Raw genomic sequence first — 27,093 nt, 5'->3', positions numbered from 1 at the left:
GGCATGTGGAGAGAGAGACAAGCCCTCTCTAAGGAGGTAACCTTCAAACAGACTGATAAATAACTGGAGTTGGGTAGAAAGGTAAGGGAACAGCATCCCGGAGGCAAGAAAAGAATCAAGGGCATTCAAGGTCAGTATGAATAGAACACAGTGAGTCATTTTAAGGGGACTATATTTTATTTGAAGGGCAACTGGCAGCTATGAGGGTAATGAGCAGGGAAGGGATATGATTAGATTTATATTTTAATAGAGTACTTTTGCTGCTGTGTAGAGTAACTGGCCTTTATTTGCTCTTCCCTAACATTTTCTGCTCAAGTTCTTCTGTGAGGTATTCACAGGAAAAAAAAAAAAATCCTTATGGAATCATGGGCTATAATCCTCTGATTTGCCAGAAACCAGAAAGACATCTGTTAAAGCTTTAGAAGGATCAGAAGAACCTTCTAATGTCTGGGTTATAAAATGGTTTGAGGGTCAAAATTGAAGAATATTCTACAAGGACTGTCCCGGGTTGTAAGAGCTTTTCAAGTCCCATGCCACCCTTTCTCAGTGAGAGTTAAGCTTACAGAATATTGTTAAGAGCATGAGTTTGGAGCCAGATGGCATTCAAATCCTGGCTCGGTTAATTTCCAGCTGAGTGTCATGGTGACATTTCCTATAAAACTTCCCTGGGTCTTTAGGTTATTAGTGGGTACTGTGTACAGAGTATGCTAAAGAGACTGTGTCCAGATTTCAATAGTATTTGGATAAATGATTCAAATTTGGTAATGTGCTCAATAGAAAAATATGATAAAAGTAGACTAAGCTCTCTGCAGGACATGAACGGCAGACTGAGGTCCATGGCAAGTACTTAATAGATTTTTAGTGGATTATACAATCTATACTATACGTGGAAACCTTCAACAGTGATAGAAACAACTCCATTTTTCACTTATACCTTTTCAAAACATTAGCAACAAATCCAGAATTTATGTGATTCCAGGTTTTAATTGCTCCAATGTTTTGAGGACAGTGGAACACACATTAGACTGAGTCTAAGATCTGGATTCTGGTCCACGCAACTCCATCGCTTTCTGTTCTTTCGGACAAAACACCTATGTCCGAGTTTCTCAATTTTGGCATTACTGACATTTGAAGCTGAATAATTTCATTGTTGAATGAGCTGTCCTGTCCATTGTAGTACGTTTAACAGCACCCCTAGCCTTTACTCACCAAATGCCAGGGGCACTGTCCCAGTTGTGACAACTAAAAATGTCTCCAGACATTGCCAAAAGTCCCCTGAGGGGCGAAATCACCCTACCTTTCTGAGAACTACTTTGATCTTGGAGTTTCAGCGTCTCATCCAAAACTCGGGGAAACATAGAAATAACATCTGTTCGCCTTTAGGGTTGTTATGTCATTCAAATGAAATAATGAATGGGAAGAAATACTGAGGGGGAAAAAGACCATATAACACACGTAAAAGCATTATTATTCAGTGAGTTATTATTATTGTTATTATTATTTTGAAGTTTTTACTTCTATTCCACTCAGTTACCATACTGTGTAATACCAGCATCAGGTGCACAATCAGTGACTCGACACCCACACACAACACCTGGTGCTCATCACAACAAGTGCACTCCTTAATTCCCATCACCTGTTTCACCCACCCTGTCCACCTCCCTTCTGGCATCAGTGAGTTATTATCATGCTGAGTGATCAATAATGAGGCTGAAGAAAACTATTCACATCTTGCTTATAGGATGCATCGTAAGGCTTAGGTTAAGGATATTATGCTGTCTAATACACCTTCTAGGCATTCAATAAATATTTGTTGATTGACTCTAAGTCTGGGTCCAATAATCACTTCATTTACTTTTGTGGCATGTTCTTAGGTCATTCTGCTGAGCTACAACAGTGTAGTGTGCTTCCAAACTTAACGGCACTTGAAAGATGGGCCTGGGTTAAACGAGAATGGCTACGCATTTTGCAGATGGAAAATTGAGGTACTCGAGGTTAACAGACTGGCTGAGGTCATCATGTGGCAGTCAGTCTGGTGGCAGTCTGCAATTAGAATCCAGATTCTGACCTCTAGCGCTCTATCATTTGTGCCATGGCACTTTCATCCACCCACCTTGTGTCTCTGTCTCTTAACACAAAGTCAGCTATTTTGCTTTCCAGCTGCAATCCTGGAAAATTGCGATAAGGAAACAGAGTTGCAACTTTTTTTAATTAAAAAAAAAAAGTTTATTTCTTTATATTGAGAGAGAGTGAGCAGGAGAGGAGCAGAGAGAGAGGAAGAGAGAGGATCTTAAGCAGGCTCTGCACTCTCAGCACAGAGCCAGACCTGAGGAACCGTGAGATCATGACCTGAGCTGAAATCCAAAGTTAGAAACTCAACCAACTGAGCCACCCAGGCACTCCTGGGGTTGCAGTTTTTAATGAGAGAGGTTTACAAAGAAAAGTGGACCTATTTTTATTGGGAGGCACACGTGGTTATTCCCTGTCTTCGGGGTAAACCAGTGCCCAGTTATCCAAGCGCCTTGCCAAGTCTCTAAGTCCTTGCCCAGTAAGCTGCCCCGGAGGAACTAAGTCTACTGTTAGCTACCCCTAGAGCAGTTGCACTGCTTTCCACTGTGCTACGGCATACAATTGGGGCTAAAGTTGTAACCTACAGTAATCGTGACTGTTCTACCTCTACATGGCTCTAAGTAAGGTGAGAAAAGACTTCCACATAGCCCGAGCTCCAGGCCACATTTCAGCATTCTGTTAAAATTCACGCAATCCCAAAATGCCATCATTCTACTATCGGTTTTCAGTGTCAGAACCAGAATTCTTACAGAATAACTTGTAAGGGCACCTGGGTGGCTCAGTTGGCTAACTGTCTTGACTTCAGCTCAGGTCATGATCTCAGGGTTCAGGAGATCGAGCCCCACACTGGGCTGGGCTCTCTGCTGTCAGCGCAGAGCCTGCTTAGGATCCTGTCTCCCTCTCCTTCTGTCCCTCTCCCGCTCTCTCTCTCTCTCAAAAATAAACATTAAAAAAAACAACGACAAAAACTAAGGGGCACCTGCAGGGGCTCAGTGGGTTAAGCGACCTACTCTTGATTTCGGCTCAGATCATGATCTCATGATTTGAGCTCTGCGTCCAGCTCTGTGCTGACAGTGCACAGCCTGCTTGGGTTTCTCCCTTTCTTCCTATCTCTCTGCTCCTCCTGCTCCCTGCCGTGTGTGCTCTCTCTCTCTCTCTCTCTCAAAATAAACAAACACAAATAAAGATTTAGAAATAAATAAAATAAAATACCAGATCACCTCTAATTATTATGCCTCTGTACAAGCTTTCAAATGCTGAATATCGTCACAGAGTCATCACTCCCAACCAATCCTCTGGATAAATTGCAGCCACCCTTAATCCTTACCATTATTATAATTTGAAAGAATACTAGAGAGTAAAATCAGGAAATTTTGGTTCTAGCTTAGGTTTCTCCATTATTTCAGGTAATTTAATCTTTATGGGCACAGTTTCCTCAGTAAAGAAAATAACTCATCTTTAGGGCCTATTTCAATTAGAAAAGTTTAGGTATATGTAATATTTTTCAATGAGAAACAAATGCATATCTGTCTTTTCTAGATGCACTGTGAATATTGATATGCTTTAGACATTCTAGCATCTCAGTGGCTTTAACACTTATCAAACACATTTCGGAGCATACTGTTCATATCGCCCTGTAACATTTTCCAATTCACCAATCTTAACCATCTCTTCTGAGAGATACCTTGCTGAAGCAGAAACAGTTAAGAGCAAGAGCCCTCTTGGTCTGGGAGTCAGCCTGCTAACTGTTGAAACTCAAAACAAGCTACTGAAACTTTGTGGGATAATAGATCCATAAAAACCAGGAAACAAAATCTCATAATATTTTGAACATCAAAATGTAAAAATACATATGAAAGTGACTGGTACATTAATCACATAGAAAACAGTGTTCATTTCCTCCTAACTCAAGGGTTTCTTTCAGTGTGTCCTAGGACTGCCTGAATCAGAATCATTTAGGATATTTGGCAAAAAATGAAAATTACAGACCCCACTCCAGACTAGTCCATCTTCTCTCAGGGAATGTGCCTCAAGATCTAGACGTTTATCAAGCTATATAGGCAATTCTTAACACCCTAAAATCTGAGAACCACAGTTCTGAATTATAGAGGTGTATAAAATAGATATATACTACTCAGAATCTAAGGACTGGATGTTTAACAAGTGAGAGCTTAAAGAAAAGAAAGAAAGGAAAAGAAAGCCAAGATTCAACCAGGGACTAAAATAAAGCATTGTTTGTTGTGATGTTCCAAAAGGGGAGAGCTAGCCTACCCTCACTTAAAAGGTACACATACCATCACCTAATAATCAAAGAACTTTCTGGGTTAACATTGAATACCAAATGGCTCATCTTTGGGATTTGAGAGAAGTTTTTCCACCTACTATGTGAATAAAATCTCTGAGTTCCGGATGAAGAGGAATTTATACATCTCTTGTAGTTTTATTTTTCTAGACTAGTTGTGAAATATACTAACTGAACTACTTGAAAGACAAACCTCAAATAGGAAATGCACTGTTTTACTGTCTAAAAACCAAACGAAAACCAAAAATCACCCCCCCACAAAAAAAAAACCAACCCCAAAATACAAACAACAAGACCCACAAAAAAACCAAACCTCCGTGTGAAGAAATTGTTGGATATAGTTCCCAACATGATTTATGAAATTAAGATGGGCTCCCAGGGTCTGTTCCTAACCAACCATTAGTTCCTGCATTGAGACCGGAAACTCTGAGATCCTGAATAGCCTACCAAAAGCAACCAAAAAAATCATGAGCAGGAAACTGTGGGCAGAAAAGGTATTTTCCCTTTCTTTTTTATGGTGGCTCTCCAAGTACACAAGGGAGTACAGCCATTCCCCTAACTGGTAAGACTGTACCTACTGGTTGTGGGCCCTTGGGCAAATTACTTAATATCTCTGTCCCTCAGCCTTTGTAAAATCAGGGTAATAAAAGTAGCTACCTCCTAGGATTATTTTAAGGACTGCTATAAGGAGCTCATTAAGGTGATAGCATAGTAAAGAAGGCAAGTTAGCTTCCTCAGAGATAGGGATGTCAGTAGCACTGACCTCATCACAGTGTGCACCCAAACACATAAAACCCCGGAATACTGTATTGTATTACTTTTTCATCTACTGTTCTTGGCATAAGGGCAATTTTCTGTCTTTGATTTGTCTTTCACCCCCTACTCCATAGCTAGTCTTTCTTCCTAACCTTTGCTATTCTCATTTTGGGAGTTTTTGGGGTGAGCTAGTGAATCCTAGCCACTTACCTTCACACACAGGGTCATCCTTCACCTATGTTGAATTGGGTGGTCATAATTGCTTTAATTTGATCCTAATCTGCATCTCTATTCTTTGAATGTCTCAAGGGGCACCTGAGTGGCTCAGTCAGTTAAGCGTCCCTCAGGTCATGATCTCACGGGTTTGTGAGTTCAAGCCCCGCACTGGGCTATGTACTGACAGCTCAGAGCCTGGAGCCTGCTTTAGACTGTCTGCTACCCCCCCACCAAATAAATAAATAATAATAAAAAAATTGGAAAGGTCTCAAATCTTCACACTTCTTTCTCCACGTCTTCTAATTATAATTATAAAAGATACTTTCTATGAGTGGTTTCCCCACCAAGCAATTAAATTCTCCAACACCAGCTGGGTGTCCTACAATTCAACTGAATTCTGACACTGCGTGGAGACAACATCAGATTCCACAGGTTAAGGGCTTAGTCCTAAAAGACTGCCCTCCACGTCAGATGCCAATTACAAACTTAGGTTGTTGCCTGTGTTTCCAACTGGATATAAAATCAAAAGTCTCCACAACCCTTTCTCTTTGGGTTCAGTTAATTTGTTAGAGCAGCCCACAGATCGAACTCAACAGATTACAGATTTATCACAAAGGATATTAATACAAATTACTAGCCTCATGAAGAGAGGGCAAGGTCCAGAACAAAGGAGCTTCTGTCCTGGTGTTTGGGACCCGGCACATGTAAGCATTCTGGATTCCCAAGCTAAAAGCTCTCTGAACTTGTTTTTTTTCTTTTTTTTTTTTTTTTAAATGGAGGTTCCATGACAGGGGCACGATTGATTAAATGATTGGCCACTGGCGATAACTCAATCTTCAGCCCCATTCCCCAATCATATTGGTGTGCTTCACTGGCAACCAACCTCAGGAGACCTCGGGGCTTTCTAAAAGTTACCTCATTAGAGTTGGATAGAGGCCTGGGAGGAAGGGCAGGCAAGCTGCTGGGTAGGATATAAAGGGAGAGAGAGGGTAATATGGTGTGTGGTGGGTCCTTGAAGTTCCAGGAATATTTAGTGTTTTGATTTCACAATCAAAGAGAAACTAAATAAAGTATAATAATTTATTATAAACGTTTTCAATTATCTGCACATTAGACTGAATGGTATAATTAACTCCTATGTACCCACTGCCCAACTTTTACACTTAGCAACTCAAGGCCAGCCTGGTCTCATCTATACCCCATTCATTCCCATGGCCCACATAATTTTGATGCAAATCTTGACTATTATGATATTTTATTCGTATGCATTTCCACATCTCTAAAAGAGGGGGACCTTAGAAAAAACAAGAGAAAATACAATACCATTAACTCACCTGAAAAATTAACAATTCTTTATTCGTCAAGTGTCCAGTTTGTGTTTGCATTTCCCCAGAGTGTCTTATTCATTTTTTAAGAACATGAACTTAGAAGGTTAAGTGACTCAAGTTCATGTTCTTGATTTCCTACTAAATTATAGACTGCTAAAAAAGAAGTTACCTCATTATAACATAACACAGGGCACTTATAGCTCTCATCACTTAGGAAATCTCAAGGATTTTAGGAGTTCTGTGCCAGAAATGGGATGCAGACCATATATTTCTTATCATAAATCACAAATATCACACTTTAAAAAATGGGTTTTTAAAAAAAATTTGTTTAAATATTCTTTCTGAGAGAGAACCTGAGGGAATGTGAGCGGGGGAGGGGCAGAGAGAGAGAGAGGGAGACACAGAAACTGAAGCAGGCTCTAGGCTCCGAGCTGTTAGCACAGAGCCTGATGCGGGGCTCAAACCCACAGACTGCAAGATCGTGACCCGAGCCAAAGTTGGACGCTTAACCGACTGAGCCACCCAGGTACCCCAGAAAACTGTTTATATTGTTTATATTTCTATAGTCATTTCACTAAGATTCTGGGAAGGAAAAGAAATGTGCTCAAAATGCCATCTTGAAATGGAAATAGGATACATTATATTTTTACCCATCTCATCTTTTTTACATCCTAATTTAAGAATAGGGAAAGGGTAGTAATACTACCCCTTAATTCTAAGCTATAACATAGCACCATACACCTTGTGGTATTTCTGAAACCATAATAAAGTAAACTCTTTTCATGTAGCTAATGGCCCTTCAACAAGCTGTCCAAATAACAGGCAGAAAGAAGCCTAGTGAGGCATCTAGCTTGAGCTACCCAGCAGTAATTTCCCTGGGAGCCTGACATTTAGGAAAGCTTATATTTGAAAAGATGGGACCTACCTGGGTATGCTGTGTGTTCGGCCCTATCATCCTCTCATCTGTAACTTTAGGAGGTATAGTGTACAACAGGGCTGAGCTATCTCCTATCCCACAGAGTCTTTAAGTGTTTAAAGCGTGGTTCATAGACAAGTTTCTTTATTCTAAAATCAGAATGGTCAAAGGGCACCTGGGTGGCTCAGTTGGTTGAGCGTCCGATTTTGGCTCAGGTAATGATCTTGCGGTTCATAAGTTTGAGATCGGGCTCTGTGCTGACAGCTGGGAGCCTGGAGCCTCTTCAGATTCTGTGTCTCCCTCTCTCTCTGCCCCTCCCCCGCTCATTTTCTCTCTCTCTCTCTCTCTCTCTCTCTCTCTCTCTCAAAAACAATAAACATCAAAAAATTTAAAAAAGGGGCACCTAGGTGGCTCAGTTGGTTAAGTGTCCAACTTCGGCTCAGGTCATGATCTCACGGTTTGGGAGTTTGAGCCCCACATCAGGCTCTATATTGACAACTGAGTCTGGAGCTTGCTTCAGATTGTTTCTCCCTCTCTCTGCCCCTTCCCCCGCTCATGCTAGCTCTCCAAAAATAAATAAACATTAAAAAAATTTTTCTAAAAAATCAGAGAAGCCAACACTAATCCAACTGCTCTTCTAAACATATGACTGCATTTATAAGCCAGAGTTTATATTTATCTAATATTCCCTTTTATTTTTATGATTTCATACACATGAGACTTGTGGGAATAAAAAGATACATGTTTATTTTGAGATGAACCTCTTAGGTTATTGCTAGAGTGTGTCTAACTTCACAGCTGCCACTAGTGTGTAGTTAAGTAAATAAGGTCCACATTTTTAACCACAGTACAAAGAATGGCTGTGGGAGCCAGAAGGAATGTGTGTGTAGATTTACCGAAACACACACCCACCCACACATACACCCTTCTTCAAGACAATTTACTCGACCTTCTGTTCCTTCCTGAATCATACTAGGTGTGCTCAGGGGTCGGTTGGAAGGTGTGTCATATATGGGGGTGGGGGAGGGAAGGAGAGATCCGGCACCTTGAGAGGGTAGCAGCACCTTGAGAGGGTAGCGGCACCTTGAGAGGGTAGCGGGATAGAGGCTGGATCACTCAGACATCTACTCAACTCAGTTCAACATTCAATTAGTATTAAGTACCCTCTGCCCCAGGGGCTTTAGAGAATGTTGCGATGACGCCCATGGAGGCTCTAATTGAAACCTACTACCTACAGAACAAATTTCACAAATGGCTTAAGACACCTAGAAAGAGAATGAGATGGAGGTGAGAAATGGAGGGAAGGTTAGTAGGTCCAGTCAAGAAGTATGAGGGGATGACAGAATTTCGATCTGCTTTGTGCCCCTAGCACCTCAGGAAGACATGTGATTGCTAGAGTATCACCTATTTCACAAAATCATCACATTCCACAATCGTCAAAAACCTGGGAAGCCGGTGAAAAACACACACCAACAGACAGATCTCAGTTAGGCTCTCCTTTATCTTTCTACTTTCATTCCCTACATAGACTGTCATAAACAGCTAATCTTCTGAATCCTCTATGAGGTGATGAGGGAGCATAAGGTCAGCTGAGGGCAAAGCACAAGCTTAACAACCGTCCCACTCCCACCCCAGGTGGGATATATAGGACACTCCTCAGGCACCCCTGGCTGCCCAAGAACAAAGGGAAGGAAAGAAAACAAATGGCTAACCGATAGAGATCACAGTCATGCAGGACAGGGGTATCCTTCAGTTTACAAATATCTTAGTAAATTACAAGGAAAAGGCAATCTTATCAATAGCCTAATCTCCAGAAACCTACAGACTCAGTTTCCTAGATTCCTTAATATCACCCTCCCCTCTATAGTGATGAAGGGAACAAAGCCAAGAAGGAAATGGCAGATAAAATTAAATTTCCTTATAACCTGCAGTCCATTGACAAATACTTGAGGTAAACACAGAGTATAACATTTCTCCAGGAACCCCCTACAGTCATATTGTTAATGCCTTACTAGAGGAAGAACAACCTCAGCTTGATAATAGTAAGGCCTCTGGCTTCTTTGAGTCCTGTTTAGCATATGAAACTCCTTCTGGGGGGAAAAAAAAGCCCTTCTGGAGACCTCCCTTTGGCCTTTACCTCCTCCAACTCCATAGTATATAAGCAGTCACTCCTCACAACCCCAGCAGCTCTTTCTTCCCAGGGGTCCTGTCCCGGTGTTTTGGGTTTTTAAAAAAAATTTTTTTAAACATTTATTTATTTTTGTGAGTGAGAGAGACAGAGCATAAGCGGGGGAGGGGCAGAGAGACAGAGAGACAGAAAGACAGAATCCTAAGCAGGCTCCAGGCTCTGAGCCGTCAGCACAGGGCCCCACCCAGGGCTGTAACTCAGGGACTGCAACATCATGACCTGAGCTGAAGTTGGACGCTTAACGGACTGAGCCACCCAGGCGCCCCTAGGTGTTTTAATAAAATCACCTTTTTTGCACCAAAGATGTCCCCAGAATTCTTTCTTGGATGGTAGGTCCAAAACCCCACCACTCCAAAACCCCATCGTAAGTACTGGTAAAAGTAGTTAGGCAATAGTTCTCTTTTGTCCTGAGTTTATAACATTGACCTTACAAATTAACTTCTGAGTAATAGCACACTGAACAGCACTAGAGAAATCTATAGGATTGTAATGTAGTAGGTGACTTTTGTCAAGTTTGCAATTCAACATCATTTTGGTAACGTTGCATACTTGGCCTTTATTTGAGATGTAGTCTCTGAATAAAAAGAGATTAAAAATTAAGATGTCTGGGCGCTTGGGTGGCTCAGTTGGTTAAGCGTCTGACTTTGGCTCCAGTCGTGATCTCATGGCTCGTGAGTTCAAGCCCCACATTGGGTTCTGTGCTCACAGCTCAGAGCCTGGAGCCTGCTTCAGATTCTGTGTCTCCTCTCCCTGCCCCCCTCCTGCTCGCACTCTCTCTCAAAAATAAACATTAAAAAAAAAAATTAAGATGTTCCAAGAAAACGATACCTTCTCATCTCTTTTACTGTTCATTTTCAATTAAAATCTCATAGAATGCCAGAACTAGGAGAGTGTTTAATTATCAGTCTGATGTACATACCCTTTGAGCCAGCACTTCAAGTTGACCCTTGAAGAACACAGGGGTTGGGGCGTCGACCCACAAGCAGGTGAAAATCTGTGTATAACTTTTGATTCCCCCCAAACTTAACTACTAATAGCCCACTGTTGACCGAAAACCTTACTGATAACATAGTCCATTAATATGTTTTATATCTTATATACATTATGTACTGTATCCTTACAATAAAGTAAACTAGAGAAAACAAAGTTTTATTAAGAAAATCATAAAGAAGGGAAAATACATTTACAGATCAGTACTATAAAAAATCCACCTGTAAGTGAACTCATATAGTTCAAACCTACCATGTTCAAGGGTCAGCTGTATATATCCTAAAGATACATTGAAACATATGTCAACTGTTATAGGAACAAAGTTATCTGTCAGAGGACTGTGATAGCAAAATATTGAAAATACAATGTAAATAGGGGTGCCAGGGTGGCTCGGTCAGTTAAGAGTCTGACTTCGGCTCAGGTCATGATCTCATTGTTTGTGAGTTTGAACCCCCCATCAGGATGTGTGCCGACAACAGCTCTGAGCCTGGAGCCAGCTTCAGATTATGTCTCCATCTCTGCTCCCCTCCCCTGCTCGCTCTGTCTCTTTTTCTCTAACATAAAACATTAAAAAAAATTAAAAAAAAAAATACAACGTAAATGTTCATTGATTGGGCACCGATTAAATAAATAAATAATCATATTTCCATAAAATAGAATACTTTGCAGCCATAAACAATGAGGAAGCTCTTGGGGTGCCTGGGTGGCTCAGTCAGTTAAGTGTCTGACTCTTGGTTTTGGCTCAGGTCATGATCTCATGGTTTGTGAGACGGAGCCCCACCTTGGGTTTTACACTGACAGGGGGACGCCTGCTTGGGATTCTCTCTTCCTCTCTCTCTCTGACCCTCCCCCACCCCTGCTCTTTCTCTCAAAATAAATAAATAAACTTAAAAAGTATATACATATTATTTGTAAACATCTATACTATCAGGGTACAAGAAAGTGGTAACTAGGTCCCTAGGAGGGGAACTGGTCAGATGTGGGTAAAGAGCAGAAGGAGCGTTTTTCACTAATATCCTTTCGTACATTTTGAATTGTCAACCATGTGAATATATTTCCTATTAAAAAATTATCAAGTCCAACTCCCTTATTTTACAGATGGAGAAACCGAGGCCCACGTTAGTAAACAATAACGCTAATATACTCTTTATTCAACTGAATCTGTAATACTTACTTCTCACATAAGGCTTCTGTAACAGCGGTCTAACCACTTACCCCAACCCTCTCATTTCTTCAGATGGTTCTTCAGATGGGAAGCAGCTAAGCAGGAGGGATTTCTGAGCTTTACATATCCTGCTTTAGTGACAAATAACATAGAAGCTCCTGTTTCTATGGCCCACTCTCACCTTTCCGTACATAGAAGATCAAGTGTACAACATTTTTCACAAAGGCCTTTGGCGAAGCTTTTATTTACCTGGTCTGAATAGGACAACTTAAATTTGATATGTCAAGCAAACAAACTGAAAAGGTCTTTTAGTTATGCAATGATACAAGGGCCTAAGTCCAATGGGGAGTGGATCTCCCAGCTACTATACTCCATTTCTCAGATACCCTTTGTTGTTGGCTAAGCCATATCCTGAAATCCAGCAAGCACAAGATGCACCCTTTCATACTCCTCTTACTGGATCCTTGTGTAGTCTTGACACATTTCCAACGTGCTGACCACAAGTGCTTTAGTATGATTTACATAGATTACAGTGTTTTACAGAGAGTGTGGTAAAAGTAGCAAAAACACTGGACTAGACACAAGTGGCCCCGGGCTACAGACACATGCGCCATACGTTAGCCACATGACATTAAGCAAATCACTCAAGCCAACAAATACTAGTTTATTGCAAAATGGATATAAAAATACCTACACTCCATCAACTCATAGGGTTGGGAGGATCAAATAAAATGTGTCAAAATACTTTTAATTCTAAGTTATAGTAAGGATGAAATCCTATTAGTAATAGCTTGCTTACTCATTAGATGACAAAAACTCTGAAAGGAGATGTCCAAATCACACATACGGCTCACTTCCACGTCACTTAAAGTATATAGCCTCTTGGGGCACCTGGGTGGCTCAGTCGGTTGAGCGCCCAACTTTGGCTCAGGTCACGATCTTATGGTTTGTGAGTTGAAGCCCCACATTGGGCTCACTGCTATCAGTGCAGAGCCCACGCTTCAGATCCTCTGTCCCCCTCTCTCTGCCCCTCCTCTGCTTACGTTCTCTCTCTCTCTCAAAAATAAATAAACATTAAGAAAAATGTATACAGTCCCTTACAGTTTGATTTAAAGAACACAAGCTAGGTTGTAACTGGTGGCTCAGTGGGTTGAGGATCTGACTCTTGATATCGGCTCAGGTCATGATCTCCCGGTGGTGGGACTGAACCCTGCATTGGGCTCAGCCCTGAGCATGCAGCTTACTTGGGATTCTCTCTCCCTTTCTCTCTGTACCTCCCCTACTTGAAGACTCTCTCTCTCTCTCTCAAAGTAAATAAACTTAAAAAAATAAAATAAGATAAAAAAGAACACAAGCTAGTCAGATAAACATACATTGGCAAAGCATTGCTTTAATTGCCTTCCTGTTATAATCAAAGCCAAAGGTCCCCCTTGCTTAAATTTTCCTTTTTTTCTTTTTAAGTAGGCTTCCCACCCAATGTGGGGCTTGAACTCATGACCCTGAGATCAAGAGTCCTATGTTCTACTGACTGAGCCAGACGGGCACCCCTAAATTTTCCTTCGGTTATATTACAAAGGATTTTAATCATCTAGATCATGTTTTTGGTTTGCCTCTGAAGAATATTGGGAATAAATTTGGTGTGAAGCAGAAACTAGAAAGCATTTTAACTGCTACTACTTTACTCCTCCCTCCCTTTAATTAATAAAGGATGATTTAATGAAAATGCACTGAGAGAATGTAAACCAGAAAGAGAAAAGTTGTTTATTACCTCAGATTGAGGTTGCATGGTGTGGTAGAAAAAGTACTGGGCTAGGAATCAGAAGACCTGGGTTCTAGATCTGGCTCTTGGGACTTATATATGTGTGACCCTGAGGAACTCACTCATTCATTCATTCATTCATTAAGTATATTGTGTACGTATTGAGTGATGGTACTGTGGTGAACTCTTATACTCAAGAAGTCCAGTCTGTTGGAGAAGAAATACATACAAACAATAAAAAACAGTAGAAGCTGTACTAAGATATAGATCATGCAAAGGGCTGTGTGGGAGCTGATAAAAAGCCATCAGAAAAGGTAGGAGGAAGAAAAAAGGAAGGAGAGAGGAACAGGGTGGGGGTGGGGGTATACTTAGCATTCCTTTGCCTTTTATTTTGTAAACCAAAAGACTAAGTTCCAGGTGCTCTTAAACTGCTTCAAAATTGTGTAAACAGCACATTTTTCACAGCACCTCTACTACCTATTTAGAGAAAAGACTCAACCTGACTAACAAAAAAGGTCCTTTAACGTGTCACTGGTCGCTAGAGTTCTGCTCTCGATAGAGATTCCCTCCAAACCATTTATCCATTTACTTCTGGAATGCAGGTTTCCATCTCAGTATACTGTATTGCATAATGTCCTCAGCCTACAAAAGCAGGTTGTGTACAGAAGCCTAGGGCCTTTGTGTAAAAGGAAAAGAGGTAGGGTGGACCCTTCTCAAAGGTTTCCTTCTCTGCAGGGCTTTGCATTCCTAAGGATGGGCCCCTCCTCTGCTTGGGAAGGTCACCTAAATCTGAAATGATATCACTCAAAGCAATGGAACTTCAAAAGCATTTCCTTCCCAGTCCTTACTGTAAGATTTCTTTTGGCATAAAAGGCTCATTTTAAAGTATTAAGTATCACACTTTTGATGACTTCTCATACTTAGTCATGATCTACAAAAAACTTCTGATTTTTAAAGTGGCTTTATTATGCTAAAAGCTGCCTGTGGGAGTGCCAGCATCATCAACCTGCCCTCCCTTCTCCCTCCCCATCCCCCAATCGTGCCTGGCTTGCCAACCTTAAATGGCAGTTATCTGGGGGATGCCTGGTCACTGATTTATCTGACATCTTCCACTAGTTCAAGTCATCTTGCCATTGTAAACACTTGTTTTTCCAGTGATAATTATGCCATCTTCTTCTGTTTTGTAGCACTTCAAAAAGGGATCAACAGCAGAGCCAAACCAGAACCAGGAGAGGCAAAGAACAAGGCTCAGAGACTCCTAGGAGTGTGGCAAAATTGTTCCCTTTAGAGCATTTAGTTTTATTTACAGTCTAGAACCTTTATTTTTCTCATTCAAAACTGAGATTATAATCCGAGGAAAAACTGGGCTGAGGTTTTTAACAGCTAATACCCATGCCCCAAGTAGTGTTTACCATGCCTTATCTCATTCAGTCCTCGGGTCAACTCCACGTTCCAGGACTGTTAGAAAAATGAAGTGGATACTCACATGGGGCACAGCTAGAGAGAATTTTACTTTTTACATCATATACTCTTAAACCACTTGAATTTTTTCATATAACTCATGTCATGTAGGATAAATAATCCCATTTCCCACATGGCTAAATACAAACTTATCCCCTTGGCCTTCAAAGTATTAAACAAATATGGCCCTGCTCTCCTTTTCAATCTTAATCCACTACTTCCTGATGTGTTCTGCTGTCCTACAGTATTTTTTAAAAATTTTTTAATGTTTATTTTTGAAGAAGAGACAGACAGAATATGAGTGGGGGAGGGGCAGAGAGAGAGGGAGACACAGAATGTGAAGCAGGCTCCAGGCTCTGAGCTATCAGCACAGAGCCCAACGCGGGGTTCGAACACACATATTGTGAGATCATGACCTGAGTCGAAGTTGGACACTCAACCGATTGAGCCACCCAGGCGCTCCTGCTGTCTTATACTCTTAGCAAACCATCCTCGCAGAATTCTCTTAACCAATTTAAATAACACAGTAACCAGGCTATTTTCTTTTCTTTCTTTTTTTGTTTTAATTTTTTAATGTTTATTTATTTTCGAAGGAGAGAGAGACAGAGCATGAGCGAGGGAGGGGGAGACAGAGAGGGAGACATGGAATCCTAACCGGGCTCCAGGCTCTGGGCTGTCAGCACAGAGCTTAACGTAGGGCTTGAACTCACGAACCACCAGATCATGACCTGAGCTGAAGTCAGATGCTTAACTGAGCCACCCATGTGCCCCTTGGCTATTTTCTAATATCATGGGATTCCCTTAAGGGATTTGTGTGCTTATCAAAAGTGTCAGGTATGTTTGTTAATGAATCAACTGGGGGCCTTGGGTAGGTCAGTTAAGCATCCGGCTTCAGCTCTGGTCATGATCTCACAGTGGGTGGGTTGGAGCCTGCATCCGGCTGGCTGTCTCGGGCTCTGCACTGACAGCTCAGAGACTCGAGCCTGCTTCAGATTCTCTGTCTCCCTCTCTCTGTCCCTCCGCCACTGGCGTGTGAGCATACTCTCTGTCCAAAAATAAATAAACATTAACAAAAAAAAAAGAAATCAACTTATGCCAATTGTGTTTACTGTTATAAGAATATAATTTAATAAAGTATTATGTAAAGCAATTAAATGTAAGTGAGGAGAGGAAAACAACAGCAGCAGCTAATATTTTCTTACTACCTACCAGATGCTGTTCTAAGTGCTCCACATGAATTGACTCATACAATCTTCACAAGATCCCTAGAGACTGGATACTGTCACTGTCCCTTTTTTCCAAAGGAGAAAACCAAGCAACTTGCTCAAGGACTGCATAACTAATAAATGGCGAAACAATTTGGCTCCAGACATTAAGAGTTTAGCTACTATACTACATAGACTCTCTGGTAGTTACTTCTATGAAAACCAAGTTGAAAGCTTTGCAAAGACTAGATAAAGATGAGTCACACAGATACAGACAACTGTACTTTGTAAGTCAAAGTAGCCATAGATAATATGGCAACAAATAAGCATGGCTGTGTTCCAATGAAACTATTTACAGAAACAGAGGGCTAGGACAAGATTTGGCCGCCATGCTGTAGTTTGCAGATCTCTGGGACCCACGCCCTAAGAAAAGGCTTATTTTACGAAAACTATTAAATGTTTCTGTTGTTGTTATTGTTTTCTTAAGTAGGGTCCACGCACAATGAGGGGCTTGAACTCATGATCCTGAGATCAAGAGTTGGGTGCTCTATGGGCTGAGCCATCCAGGTGTCCCAAGAAAAGCCTTATTCTTTTTTATTTATTTACTTATTTTGAGAGAAAGAGAGGGCATGTACAAGCAGGTGTGCACAGGAGGGGCAGAGAGAATCCCAAGCAGGTAACGCATTGTCAGCCCGGAAACAGCTTATTTTAAAGAATGGCAAAAAGATGTTTATGCTTTAAGTCAAAATTAAATGTTTAAGATCTGTGTGTAACTAATATCTGAATGATTCTTTGTTTTAACTTATTTTTGTTGTTGGCCAACTATTGGCCCTAACTGCGTCAGATAAAAGGGCAACTCTTGTCCCATAAGAAATTTGTGACTTCTAGGTTCGAGATCGAGCCTGCACTGACAGAGCTTGGGACTCTCTCTCTCTCTCTCTCTCTCTCTGACCCTTCCCTGCTTATGCTCAGTCTCTCAAAATAAATAAATAAACATGAAAAAATTTTTTAAAAAAAAGGAAAGAAAGAAATAGAAAAAGAAAGAAAGAAAAAGAAATTCGTGCCTTCTTTCCTGCCTTTTTGCTTTTGCCAAAGCCACCCCCTCAACCTGGAAAACCTTGCTTCCTCATTTCACTAGGAACCACCCCAGTCATCTTCAAAGGCCATTATCTAGACCCACGAACTCCACCAAACCAGATATGATCTCTTCTTCCTTTGAAATCCCACAATAATTAATTTCTACTTATGGGACTTACTTCGCTATGTCTTCTAAATTATTTGTATACTTCAATTATCCCCGCTATTCAACCATAAGCACTTTGAGGGCAATGACTTATTCGTTTTCCTATTCCTTGCCAATACCCAGCACAGGGCCTTACACATAGAAGGTTTTCAGATATTTCTTAAATTGGGTTCTGACATTCTTCCGTTTTCAGTGACTGAACAGAAAGAACACTATACCAACTCCCCCAAACCTATATTCAATTCATATCACTGTCACCACACCTATGATCTAACCTGGTTATAACTTTATTTTTTTTCTTTTTTTTCTATTTATTTATTTATTTATTTTTCCAACGTTTATTTATTTTTGGGACAGAGAGAGAGCATGAACAGGGGAGGGGCAGAGAGAGAGGGAGACACAGAATCGGAAACAGACTCCAGGCTCTGAGCCATCAGCCCAGAGCCTGACACGGGGCTCGAACTCACGGACCGCGAGATCGTGACCTGAGCTGAAGTCGGACGCTTAACCGACTGCGCCACCCAGGCGCCCCAAACCTGGTTATAACTTTAAACATTAATAGTTTTTATAGTTTAATATTTACAATGCATTCACTAGTAGACTAGTATGGGTGTGCTTATATACAAGAATTATCATCTCTATGGCAAAATTACTGAGAATTTGAAAGGAATTGTTAAAATTGCCACTTCCTAGCTAATCTTCAGGGGTCAATCCATTTTATAAATACACCTAAAAACTGTGTACTTAAAACAAACAAAAATGCTTAATTCACACTTGAGATGAGGGTTGTGCTTTACTTACCTCTGCATCCTCAACAGTACTTAATAGATGTCTGGGTCTAATTCACTCCCAAAGTGTTTAGGGAGTCTGGCCCAAGCTCAGAGTGAGTTAGAAGGGCTGGGATGGGAATTCAGGTTTCTTGATTCCTGGTCCAATATTCCAGTACAGGAAGACAGTGGCTTTTTAGTGTACCCAATCTTACTGAGCACGCCTTACCATTATCTTCCCCTTTCTCATACTGCTGATCAGAACTAGCAGCTGTGTTCCCACAATGGTGACCTAGGCATGCATGTTTGTGGTGTCTCAAAAATGTTGATCCAGATTTTATGTTCCTGCCTATCTAAAAAGGCTACTTAAATACCCTGCATGAAAACATTCCCAACTCAAGAATTCAAGATAAGCACTCAAATGATCCTTTAGCATTAAAAAAAAATGTTTATTTTTAAGAGACAGGGAGAACTAGTGCGTGTGAGTTGGGGAGGGGCAGAGAGATAGAGAGGGAGACAGAGGATTCAAAGTGGGCTCCTCAGACGGCTGTGAGCAGGATGCAGGGCTCAAACTCACAAACAGTGAGATCATGACTTGAGCTGAAGTCAGCTGCTCAACCGACTGAGTCACCCAGGTGTCCCAATCCTTTAGCATTTTTTAAAAGCACTATTCAAGGGTGCCTGGGTGGCCCAGTTGGTTTGAGCTTCTGACTCTTGATATCTGGATTCTTCTCCTTCTGCCCTCCCCCACTAGCCATCTTTCTTTCTCTCTCAAAATAAATAAACATTGAAAAAGAAATAAAACACTATTCTGATGTTTCAGTGGTGGAATGACAATGATCAGTACGAGGAAGAGGAATTAGAAGAGCTATGTAAATTACTTATGCTTTTCATTCTTTCTTTCTCTGAGAGATAGCCAAGTTCATATTCTAAACAGAGCTATGGCAAAGGGTTCCAGTTCTAGTGCTTAGGTTCCAGTGGCATCATTGTTTTCACACTGTCAGCCTTCACTGCTTTAACCATCTTAATCTTTAAAATAAACACAGGAAGCAGACCACAGCCCCATCCCTCAGTTTAACAAAGGAATCCTAACAAAAATTAGTAACACATAATATTTCTAGCTATTTCCCTCTTTCCCCTCCCCTAGAGCTTTAAACAATAGTAAAATCATCTTCAATTACCAAAAGAGACGAAGCAACCCTGACTGTTCATAGCTAGTACAACATATCTATCTTTCTGGAAGGCAAGAGTCATTGCTGGGCTCACTGGGTCCCACGTGCAAAAAATCCTAAGAGCATAAGTTAAGGAATGGGAACAAGGATGAATTCCATTACTCACTGTAACAAAGAATAAGAAACCATTATTGCCAAGAGGGTACAGTACTCTGTGGCACAGGTGACCTCAAGATGAATAAAACTCCCTGCCCTTGAGGAGTTCACACTTTAGTACAAGTACACAAACTATAATAAGAAGCAGAACCAGGGAAGTACCAAGAGGTGGGAAGTTCTCTAGGAGGTGAATCACTATCAATCACTTCACTTCAGTATCATGTTAACAGACTAAAACTTTCAGGTAAGGGACACCTGTTATACTAAACTGTTCGGGAGAAGCCCTGAGTGAAGAGTGAAGCCCTGAGTGAAGAGATCTATGGAAACGGATGCTATGCTACAGAGGCATCTGGGTGGCTCAGTCAGTTAAGCGTCTGACTGTTGGTTTTGGCCCAGGTCATATCTCAGTTCTTGAGTTTCAGCCCTGCATTGGGCTTTGTGCTGACAGTGTGGAGCCTGCTTGGGATTCTCTTTGTCCCTCCTGTGCTCTCTCTCTCAGAATAAACTTAAAAAAAACTGTTTAAGAAACGGAACGCTACATTATCTGCTCATCTACACCTTGGCTAAATCAGGCCTACCCAGAGATGGTTTCAGTAACTCTACCAGGTTAGTCAAAGAAACACTTACATAAGATACAGAGAAGGTGGAAACTGAAGAAAGAGAAGTCCCCAACAACTGATGTTGACTTAGGTCTGTGGCAAGAAGACGAAGTGAAACCCAGACCAAGACTGGGACTGGGATTTTTGTGCTTCTAAAGTTTTCTCCTTTCCAACACTCACCCCCAGAATATCCCAGCTCTTCTGCACCTCACTTGCATCGAGAGGAGAATTCTCTAAAGATGTATGCCTCAGTCCAGCAATGAGCACTCCGTAAAGGTGCACAGTGCTTAAAACCTGATAGGGTTCTTGCTCACCCATCAGCTTGCTAACTCCTGAACCAAGAGAGGAGGAGGGATCCAGCCCCAGTCTGCCTGCCCTTTACTCTGTGTGACCTAGGACTAGTCATCCAAGGGCTTATTACTCCGTTTCCCTATTGCAAATTCTGGGATTATGAAGGGACTGGGATTGAATTCGATGACCTCTGAGGTCTAAAAGCTTCTTGACCAGCCGGCACATGGAATTAGTGGACAAATAGCCCGTTGAATAAACAGTGAGGTCGGCCACAGGGCACAAGCGATAGGGACGTCAAGCCCATTTTATAGACGAGGAAAGTGAGGCACCGAACACCCTGCCCCAAGGTCACTCTCCCTATGTCACTGTGGGGCCTGACCGAAAGCGCAGTTCTCCAGTCTGCCAGTCTCGGGCCCTTTCTCCTTTCGCAGAGCGGATTAGAGTCGCATGGAGGGTCCTTGTCCCGGAGGCGAAAGGGCTGTTCCTGTGCCAAAGGTGGGAGAGGGCGGGGGGGGGGGTGGGTTGCTTACCTTCCAGATCCAGTCTTGCCACCGGCACCTCCCTCTTGGAACCTTAACCCGTCACCAAACGCACGACTCTTCGGAAGCCCCCTCCACTTATGCCCGGCTCGACGTGTCCACGACAGCCACCAAGGCCGCGGATTCCTGCCCCTGCCCCGCCCCCTGCCTCGTTGGCCAATCCCTGCGCAGGATTTTGGAGCTCCCGCGAATTTCACCGCCTCTGCAGGCTGGAGAAGCTTTACGTCACGGGCGCGCGTGCCTGCGAGGCCCTCCCATTTGCCTTTCCCCCACCTTCTCCAGACCCTAGGCCCCTCCCAGCCGATCAACCGTGCGATAGTTCGTCCTGCCGGAAAGCAGCACGCCGCCGCGGCATTTCACGACGTCAGCGGGGAAAGTCCCCGAAAACCTTCCGACTTCCCCCCTGCGGCTGGGTGAAAGGCACCGCGATGTTCGGTGCGGGAGACGAAGACGACACCGACTTCCTCTCGCCTAGCGGCGGGTGAGTGACTGAGAAGCGTGGGAACGAGGGCGTGGCTGAGAGAACCGGGCAAATGGTTGGAGGGGTCGCTCTCAGACTTCCCTACTTCCGGGTCCAGACCCCTGCCACATTCCGGTGCTCTACAGGTTTCAGAATCCCGGCAGAATTCGAAACTGCGCTGTATCTGTCCCCCTCGATTCTGGACCCGGCATGTCCCCTGGCACTCAATATGGCCCTAGGGTTCGCCTTTTGCTTTGTGGGTCAGTTTCTCCTTCTGTGAAATGGATTACTGATGAGAACATCTGCCTCAGGGTTTTTATAGGAGTCAGTTGAGGTCGATATGACACTTTCTGTTCCCCGGGGACAAGGCAGTGACACTTCAGAATTGGCCCTTCTGGGTCAGCTGCAGCATCCTTCAAGGCCCAGCTCAGACGGCACCTTTTGGTCCTTTCGCTACAGACCCAAGCAGAATGCATTGCTTTCTCTTCCTTATTCCCACAGCTAGGCTGATTACCTCCATCCTTGCAACACCGAACCTATTAGATTATGAACCCTGACGGAACAGGGACTGGTTAGGTCGTTCATCTGTGTCTAGCGCTCAGCGCTGTACGTAGTGTGTGCTCCGTCAGTGCCTGTTGAATGAATGATAGTTGTGAAATTGCACTCTAGAGCTTAAAACCAGTATAAGAGACTGCGGTTGCTATTCCCTGTCCCCATTCATTGTGTCTGTTAGCCTGGGGCACAAGTCTTCACGCGGCAGGATTTTGTCTGTTCTGATAATCAGTTTAGCCTTTTCCCTCAGGTTGTGTCAGTAGACCGCTTGACCTTTGAAAGTGAGCTGCCAGTCCTGATCCTTGAAGAGCCTTTTTTAAACACATGTTTAACAAATTTAAGAATGTACAGAGAATGATGAATACATCAACATACACCCCTCATCTTACTGACTACTAACAGATTAAGCGTCTGTGCCTGCTCTCAAGATGCTTCTACTCCTGTTGGAGAGTTCAGTACAAGAATGACCATAAAATGACTCTGGCTGTCTTGGTCTTCCATAGGATCTTTTGACTTACACTGTGACTGAATTTGTATTACCTGCTCAAGTCCTTTCTTCACCCTCACCACCCCATTCCACCCTGCTTTCACTTTGGATGGCCCACATCCACTGAGTTCCACTTTGGGTTCTTTCAGTTCCTCAGTTATTTTAAGAGTTAAGCAATGCTTTGAGGGGCGCCTAGGTGGCTCAGTTGGTTAAGCGTCCAAGTTCGGCTCATGTCATGATCTCATGGTCCGTTAGTTCAAGCCCTGCATCAGGCTCTGCTGACAGCTAGGATCCTGGAACTTGCTTCAGAATCTGTTTCTCCCTCCGTGCCCCTTCCCTGCTCACGCTCTGTCCATCTCTCTCTCTTTCTCTCAAAATAAATAAACATTAAAAAAAAAAAAAGAGTTAAGCAATGCTTTGGTTCCTTTTTCCCTATTCTACCTAAAACACTAAAATTTCTACATAGTCCAGCCAGTTGCTGTTGACATAGTCAGCTTTTTGATTTAGGCCTAACTCACCTATTTAAAACAAACAAAAAAAACCATTAGATGAGCTAGCAATTAGATCCAGTTAAAAAATAACAAGATGAACCCAATTTAAAAGAGCAAAAGATTTGAATAGATACTTCTCCAAAGAAGATGTACAAATTGACAATAACATCTTCTTATGTAAGAAGATGCTCAACATCATTAGTTGTTAGGGAAATGCAAATCAAAATCACAGCAAGATACCACTAAGACAATAATGGGCCGGTAAGCATGTAGGGAAATCAGAACTAAATATGGGGAGAACTTAACTTTGCATGGTAGTGAGTTACTGTAAATATGGCCATGTAAGCTGAAACTGTACAAAGCAAGCTTAATAATCAATGGGAAAGATTATAATTGTTTCACAGCCCTTAAAATTTTTGGTTGAAACAAACTGTTGGTACACTGAGATTTAGTGTTTTATTTCTTTTTAAAAAAAAAACTTATCAAGAAAAAAAGTCAAGTGCTTGCCTTCTCTTTGTATAACTTATGATATGGAGTGAGCATTTTTTCTGTTTTGGGAAGTTGTCATATTTCTAAGTTTGGATCAGCTTCTGATATTTTATCCTTTGTGTTTTCAATGTTGTAAAATACTTGTAAGAGTTCCTTTAATGTGAAGTTTTTTGTCTTGTCATTTCTTCTAGGACATTTGTCATAACTACTTATTTATATTGATGTTTGCCTTCATTAAATTCCTCTGACTCTATATCTAGAGTCTCTCAAACAGCAGTGGTATCAATTCCTCAGTTTACATTTCTTCTATAACTTCATTTATATATGACCCAAATTTCACTTCCAGCATTATCACGTTAGATTCTGTGCTGCACTTTTATCTTTGTTGGCCAATTCCCCCTTTTGAGTATCTATTTTTGTAAAATGTCACATAAGCTTATCACTGGGAGACAAGACAGCACAAGCACATGCTTTGCTCTCTGTCTCTTGAACTGGAAAACAGGTGTGCAATATCTAATCACCAACAGACTGAAAGAAATGACACTCTTGGTCACTGGTCATACGTGTGTCTGTCGTGTAGTGATCTGTGGACTGAAGAGCTAGCTGCAAAGTTTGCACTTTATGCATTTACTTACAGTTAATATACCTTTATAAGTGAAAGTTGCACTGTGCTGTTGAGGGACGGGTATTAGTTTAATTAAGACATACTAACTGAAGATGCTGCATGTAGGAACTGTGTAAGCTGAGGGCTTCTTGTAGTAGAGCAGCAACTTCCATAAAGCAAAACTACAAGATATAAAAGGACAAATAGACACATTAATAAAGAAGACTGTAACAAACATCTCCCAAACCTAGAATAAGTGGATAAAAAAACTAGTAAGGATATATTTTTTAAAAGAGGGAAAGAGCCTTTTGAATCAGTATTTAAAAAAAGTTTTTTTTAAATATTTTATTTATTTTTTTAAAATTTTATTATTTTTTTAAATGCTTATTTATTTTTGAAGGAGAGAGAGAGACAGGGTGTGAGTGGGGGAGGGGCAGAGAGCGAGGGAGACACAGAATGTGAAGCAGGCTCCAGGCTCCGAGCTGTCAGCACAGAGCCCGATGCGGCGCTCGAACCCATGAGCTGTGAGATCATGACCTGAGCCGAAGTCGGACACTCAACCAACTGAGCCACCCAGGTGCCCTTAAGATTTTATTTTTAAGTAATCTTTACACCCAAAGTGGGGCTCAAACTCCTGACCCCGAGATCAAGAGTCACATGCTCTACCAACTGAGCCAGCCAGGTGCCCCTATAAGAGATACTTTAAATTCACATTCTTCACTAGGTGAAAATATTGGGGAGAAGTCTATAAACGAATGTTAGAACTCCCAACTTTTATGCAGCGAGCAGTCTGCTACTGACTGAAAATGACAGGATAAAAACAGTCATGTGCTCTTTTCCAGATTGCTGGCCGGAGATTGTTCTTGGTGGCTCAGCTGTGCTGCTTTTCTGAGTAGGCCCATCAAGGACATGAAACATTTTAGTTCTGGGCATTTATCTATGTTCTTAAACGTAGACAGCAGCTAACTGAATGATAAAAGACTTAGTAAACAAAGTTGTACATATAACTTATTTTTATTCTCAGTAATAACCAGAAAAACCAAATCAAATTTAAGATTGAGAATATCATAAGTTTTCCCAGCAGTCTCTGATTTATCTATTCCTTCTTTGTTTTTTCCTGAGGAAATAGAACATATGACAGTGGGTGTTGCAGTTGCTTTCCACTTCCTCTTATAACTGTAATTTGCTGTAAATATACTTGCTTATTAATTTTCATGTATTTTGACTTGCCTTGATTCCATTTAGGATATTCAGGCCTGGTAGAAGCGGGAGCATTAGTGTCTTGGATGGCTGTCAAGATGATTGATAATCTGTGTTCCAGTTTCCAGGCCTCTTCAAACCCACGCTTAACCTAGAAGTAGTAATCAGGAAGCTTGCCCTTTTTTTTTTTTTTTTGGCTCTTTTCCTACCATGGTGACTTTGAAATGAAGAAATGTGTGTCTGCTTAAGTGTATGGTACTTCTCTTCATCCAATACAGATAGGAATAAGGCACAATTCTTGCCCCTAGGAAACTCCCAGTTTAGTAGTGGAATAAAACCAATCCAGTAATAATCACAAAGCATTTTTAAGAGGCCAGTTACGTAAATACTTGTTTTTATGTAATACATGTTTTAGACTATATAAAAGGTATATGTAGGCAAATCTGATTAGCATAGTAATGAGAAGTCACCAGTGTAGAGGTAGAAAAAAGAGAAATCTAGGGGCACCTGGGTGGCTCCATTGGTTAAGCATCCAACGTTGGCTCAGGTCATGATCTTGCGGTTTGTGAGTTCGAGCTCCACATTGAACTCTGTGCTGACAGCTCAGAGCCTGGAGCCTGCTTCAGAGTCTGTGGCTCCCTCTCTCTCTGCCCCTCCCCTGCTTGTACTCTCTCAAAAATAAATAAACATTTAAAAAATGCATAAAAAAAGATAAATATGGAACTTGATTATCAGAAAGTATTTTAGGTTCTGTAAAGGATACAGAAACGTCTAGATTCTAATGTTGATTCTGCCCCCAGTGAGGAGTGTAACCTTAGACAAATCACTTCTCGTCTTTGGTTCTCCATACCCCAGTCTATTAAATATTAGGCTTGCCCTAGGTGATCTTTGAGACCTTTTTTAGTTCTATATTTTTGTATTTATACTAATAGCATTTTATAGTTACAGGTCAGTTTGTGCCCTGATTGAGCATGCTTTCTCCCTTACAGGGGTATCTGAGTTCAAATTACATTTTAAATATATATATATTTTAAGTTTGTTTATTTATTCTTGAGACAGAAAGGTGGGGGAAGGGCAGAGAGGAAGAGAGAACCCCAAACAGGTTCCATGCTAACAGCGCAGAGCCCGACATGGGACTTGAACCCACGAACCCTGAGATCATAACCGAAATGAAGAGTCAGACACTTAACTGACAGCCACCCAGGTGCTCCTCAAGCAACATTTTTAGGTAACAGGAAATATGCACATATATCTAAAATACATACTCTATGCCAGGTACCATACTAAGTGTAAATATACATTATCATATTTACTTCTCCCCACCAGTCAATTAGGTGGTTTTTACTATTATACCCATTTTACACATGGAAAATTAAGGGTCAGAGAGGTGAGTTGCCCAGGATCACATAACTATAAAGTGAAAGAGCCTGGATTTGAAATCAGGCAATCAGATTTCTACTAGACTGCCATGTGCCCATTATTATTATTGTAAAAGTAGGTGTTTGATGCCATAGTTCATAAAAGAAATACTTTAACAACAAAAGATCCCTTTTTATTAAAATATATTAATATAGTATAACTGCTGTGTGTTACTGTTTTTGATGAGAAAAGAAAAGGAGTATGAAACTAAGGCTAGATAAAGACTTTGGCAACTAAATGCATTGGCCAGCATTTATTTTTAAAACGT

The 27,093-nt window shown here is 41.5% G+C and overlaps 2 protein-coding genes across 3 annotated transcripts in view; one reads left to right on the top strand and one right to left on the bottom strand.

Moving 5' to 3' along the window:
* The window catches only part of SLC31A1 (solute carrier family 31 member 1), a 42,049-nt gene extending 20,800 nt beyond the window's left edge, over window positions 1-21,249 (bottom strand). Inside the window, exon 1 of the mRNA XM_030293644.2 lies at window positions 21,115-21,249. The gene's annotated coding sequence lies outside the window, so the exon portion shown is untranslated. The remainder of the gene's footprint in view (window positions 1-21,114) is intronic.
* A 230-nt stretch (window positions 21,250-21,479) lies between these two features.
* The window catches only part of FKBP15 (FKBP prolyl isomerase 15), a 57,646-nt gene continuing 52,032 nt past the window's right edge, over window positions 21,480-27,093 (top strand). Inside the window, exon 1 of one of the 2 annotated variants that reach the window (XM_032595673.1) lies at window positions 21,480-21,604. In XM_032595673.1, coding sequence (XP_032451564.1) covers window positions 21,552-21,604 — 53 coding nt within the window. In that variant the 5' untranslated portion in view covers window positions 21,480-21,551. The remainder of the gene's footprint in view (window positions 21,605-27,093) is intronic. The other variant, XM_030292616.1, reaches the window with a different exon arrangement.

This window comes from Lynx canadensis, chromosome D4 (genome assembly GCF_007474595.2).
Source record: "Lynx canadensis isolate LIC74 chromosome D4, mLynCan4.pri.v2, whole genome shotgun sequence".
In the NCBI taxonomy this organism is placed as follows: Eukaryota; Metazoa; Chordata; class Mammalia; order Carnivora; family Felidae; genus Lynx; species Lynx canadensis.
The sequence above is the reverse complement of the archived record's forward strand: the minus strand, read 5'-3'. Positions and strand labels throughout refer to the sequence as shown.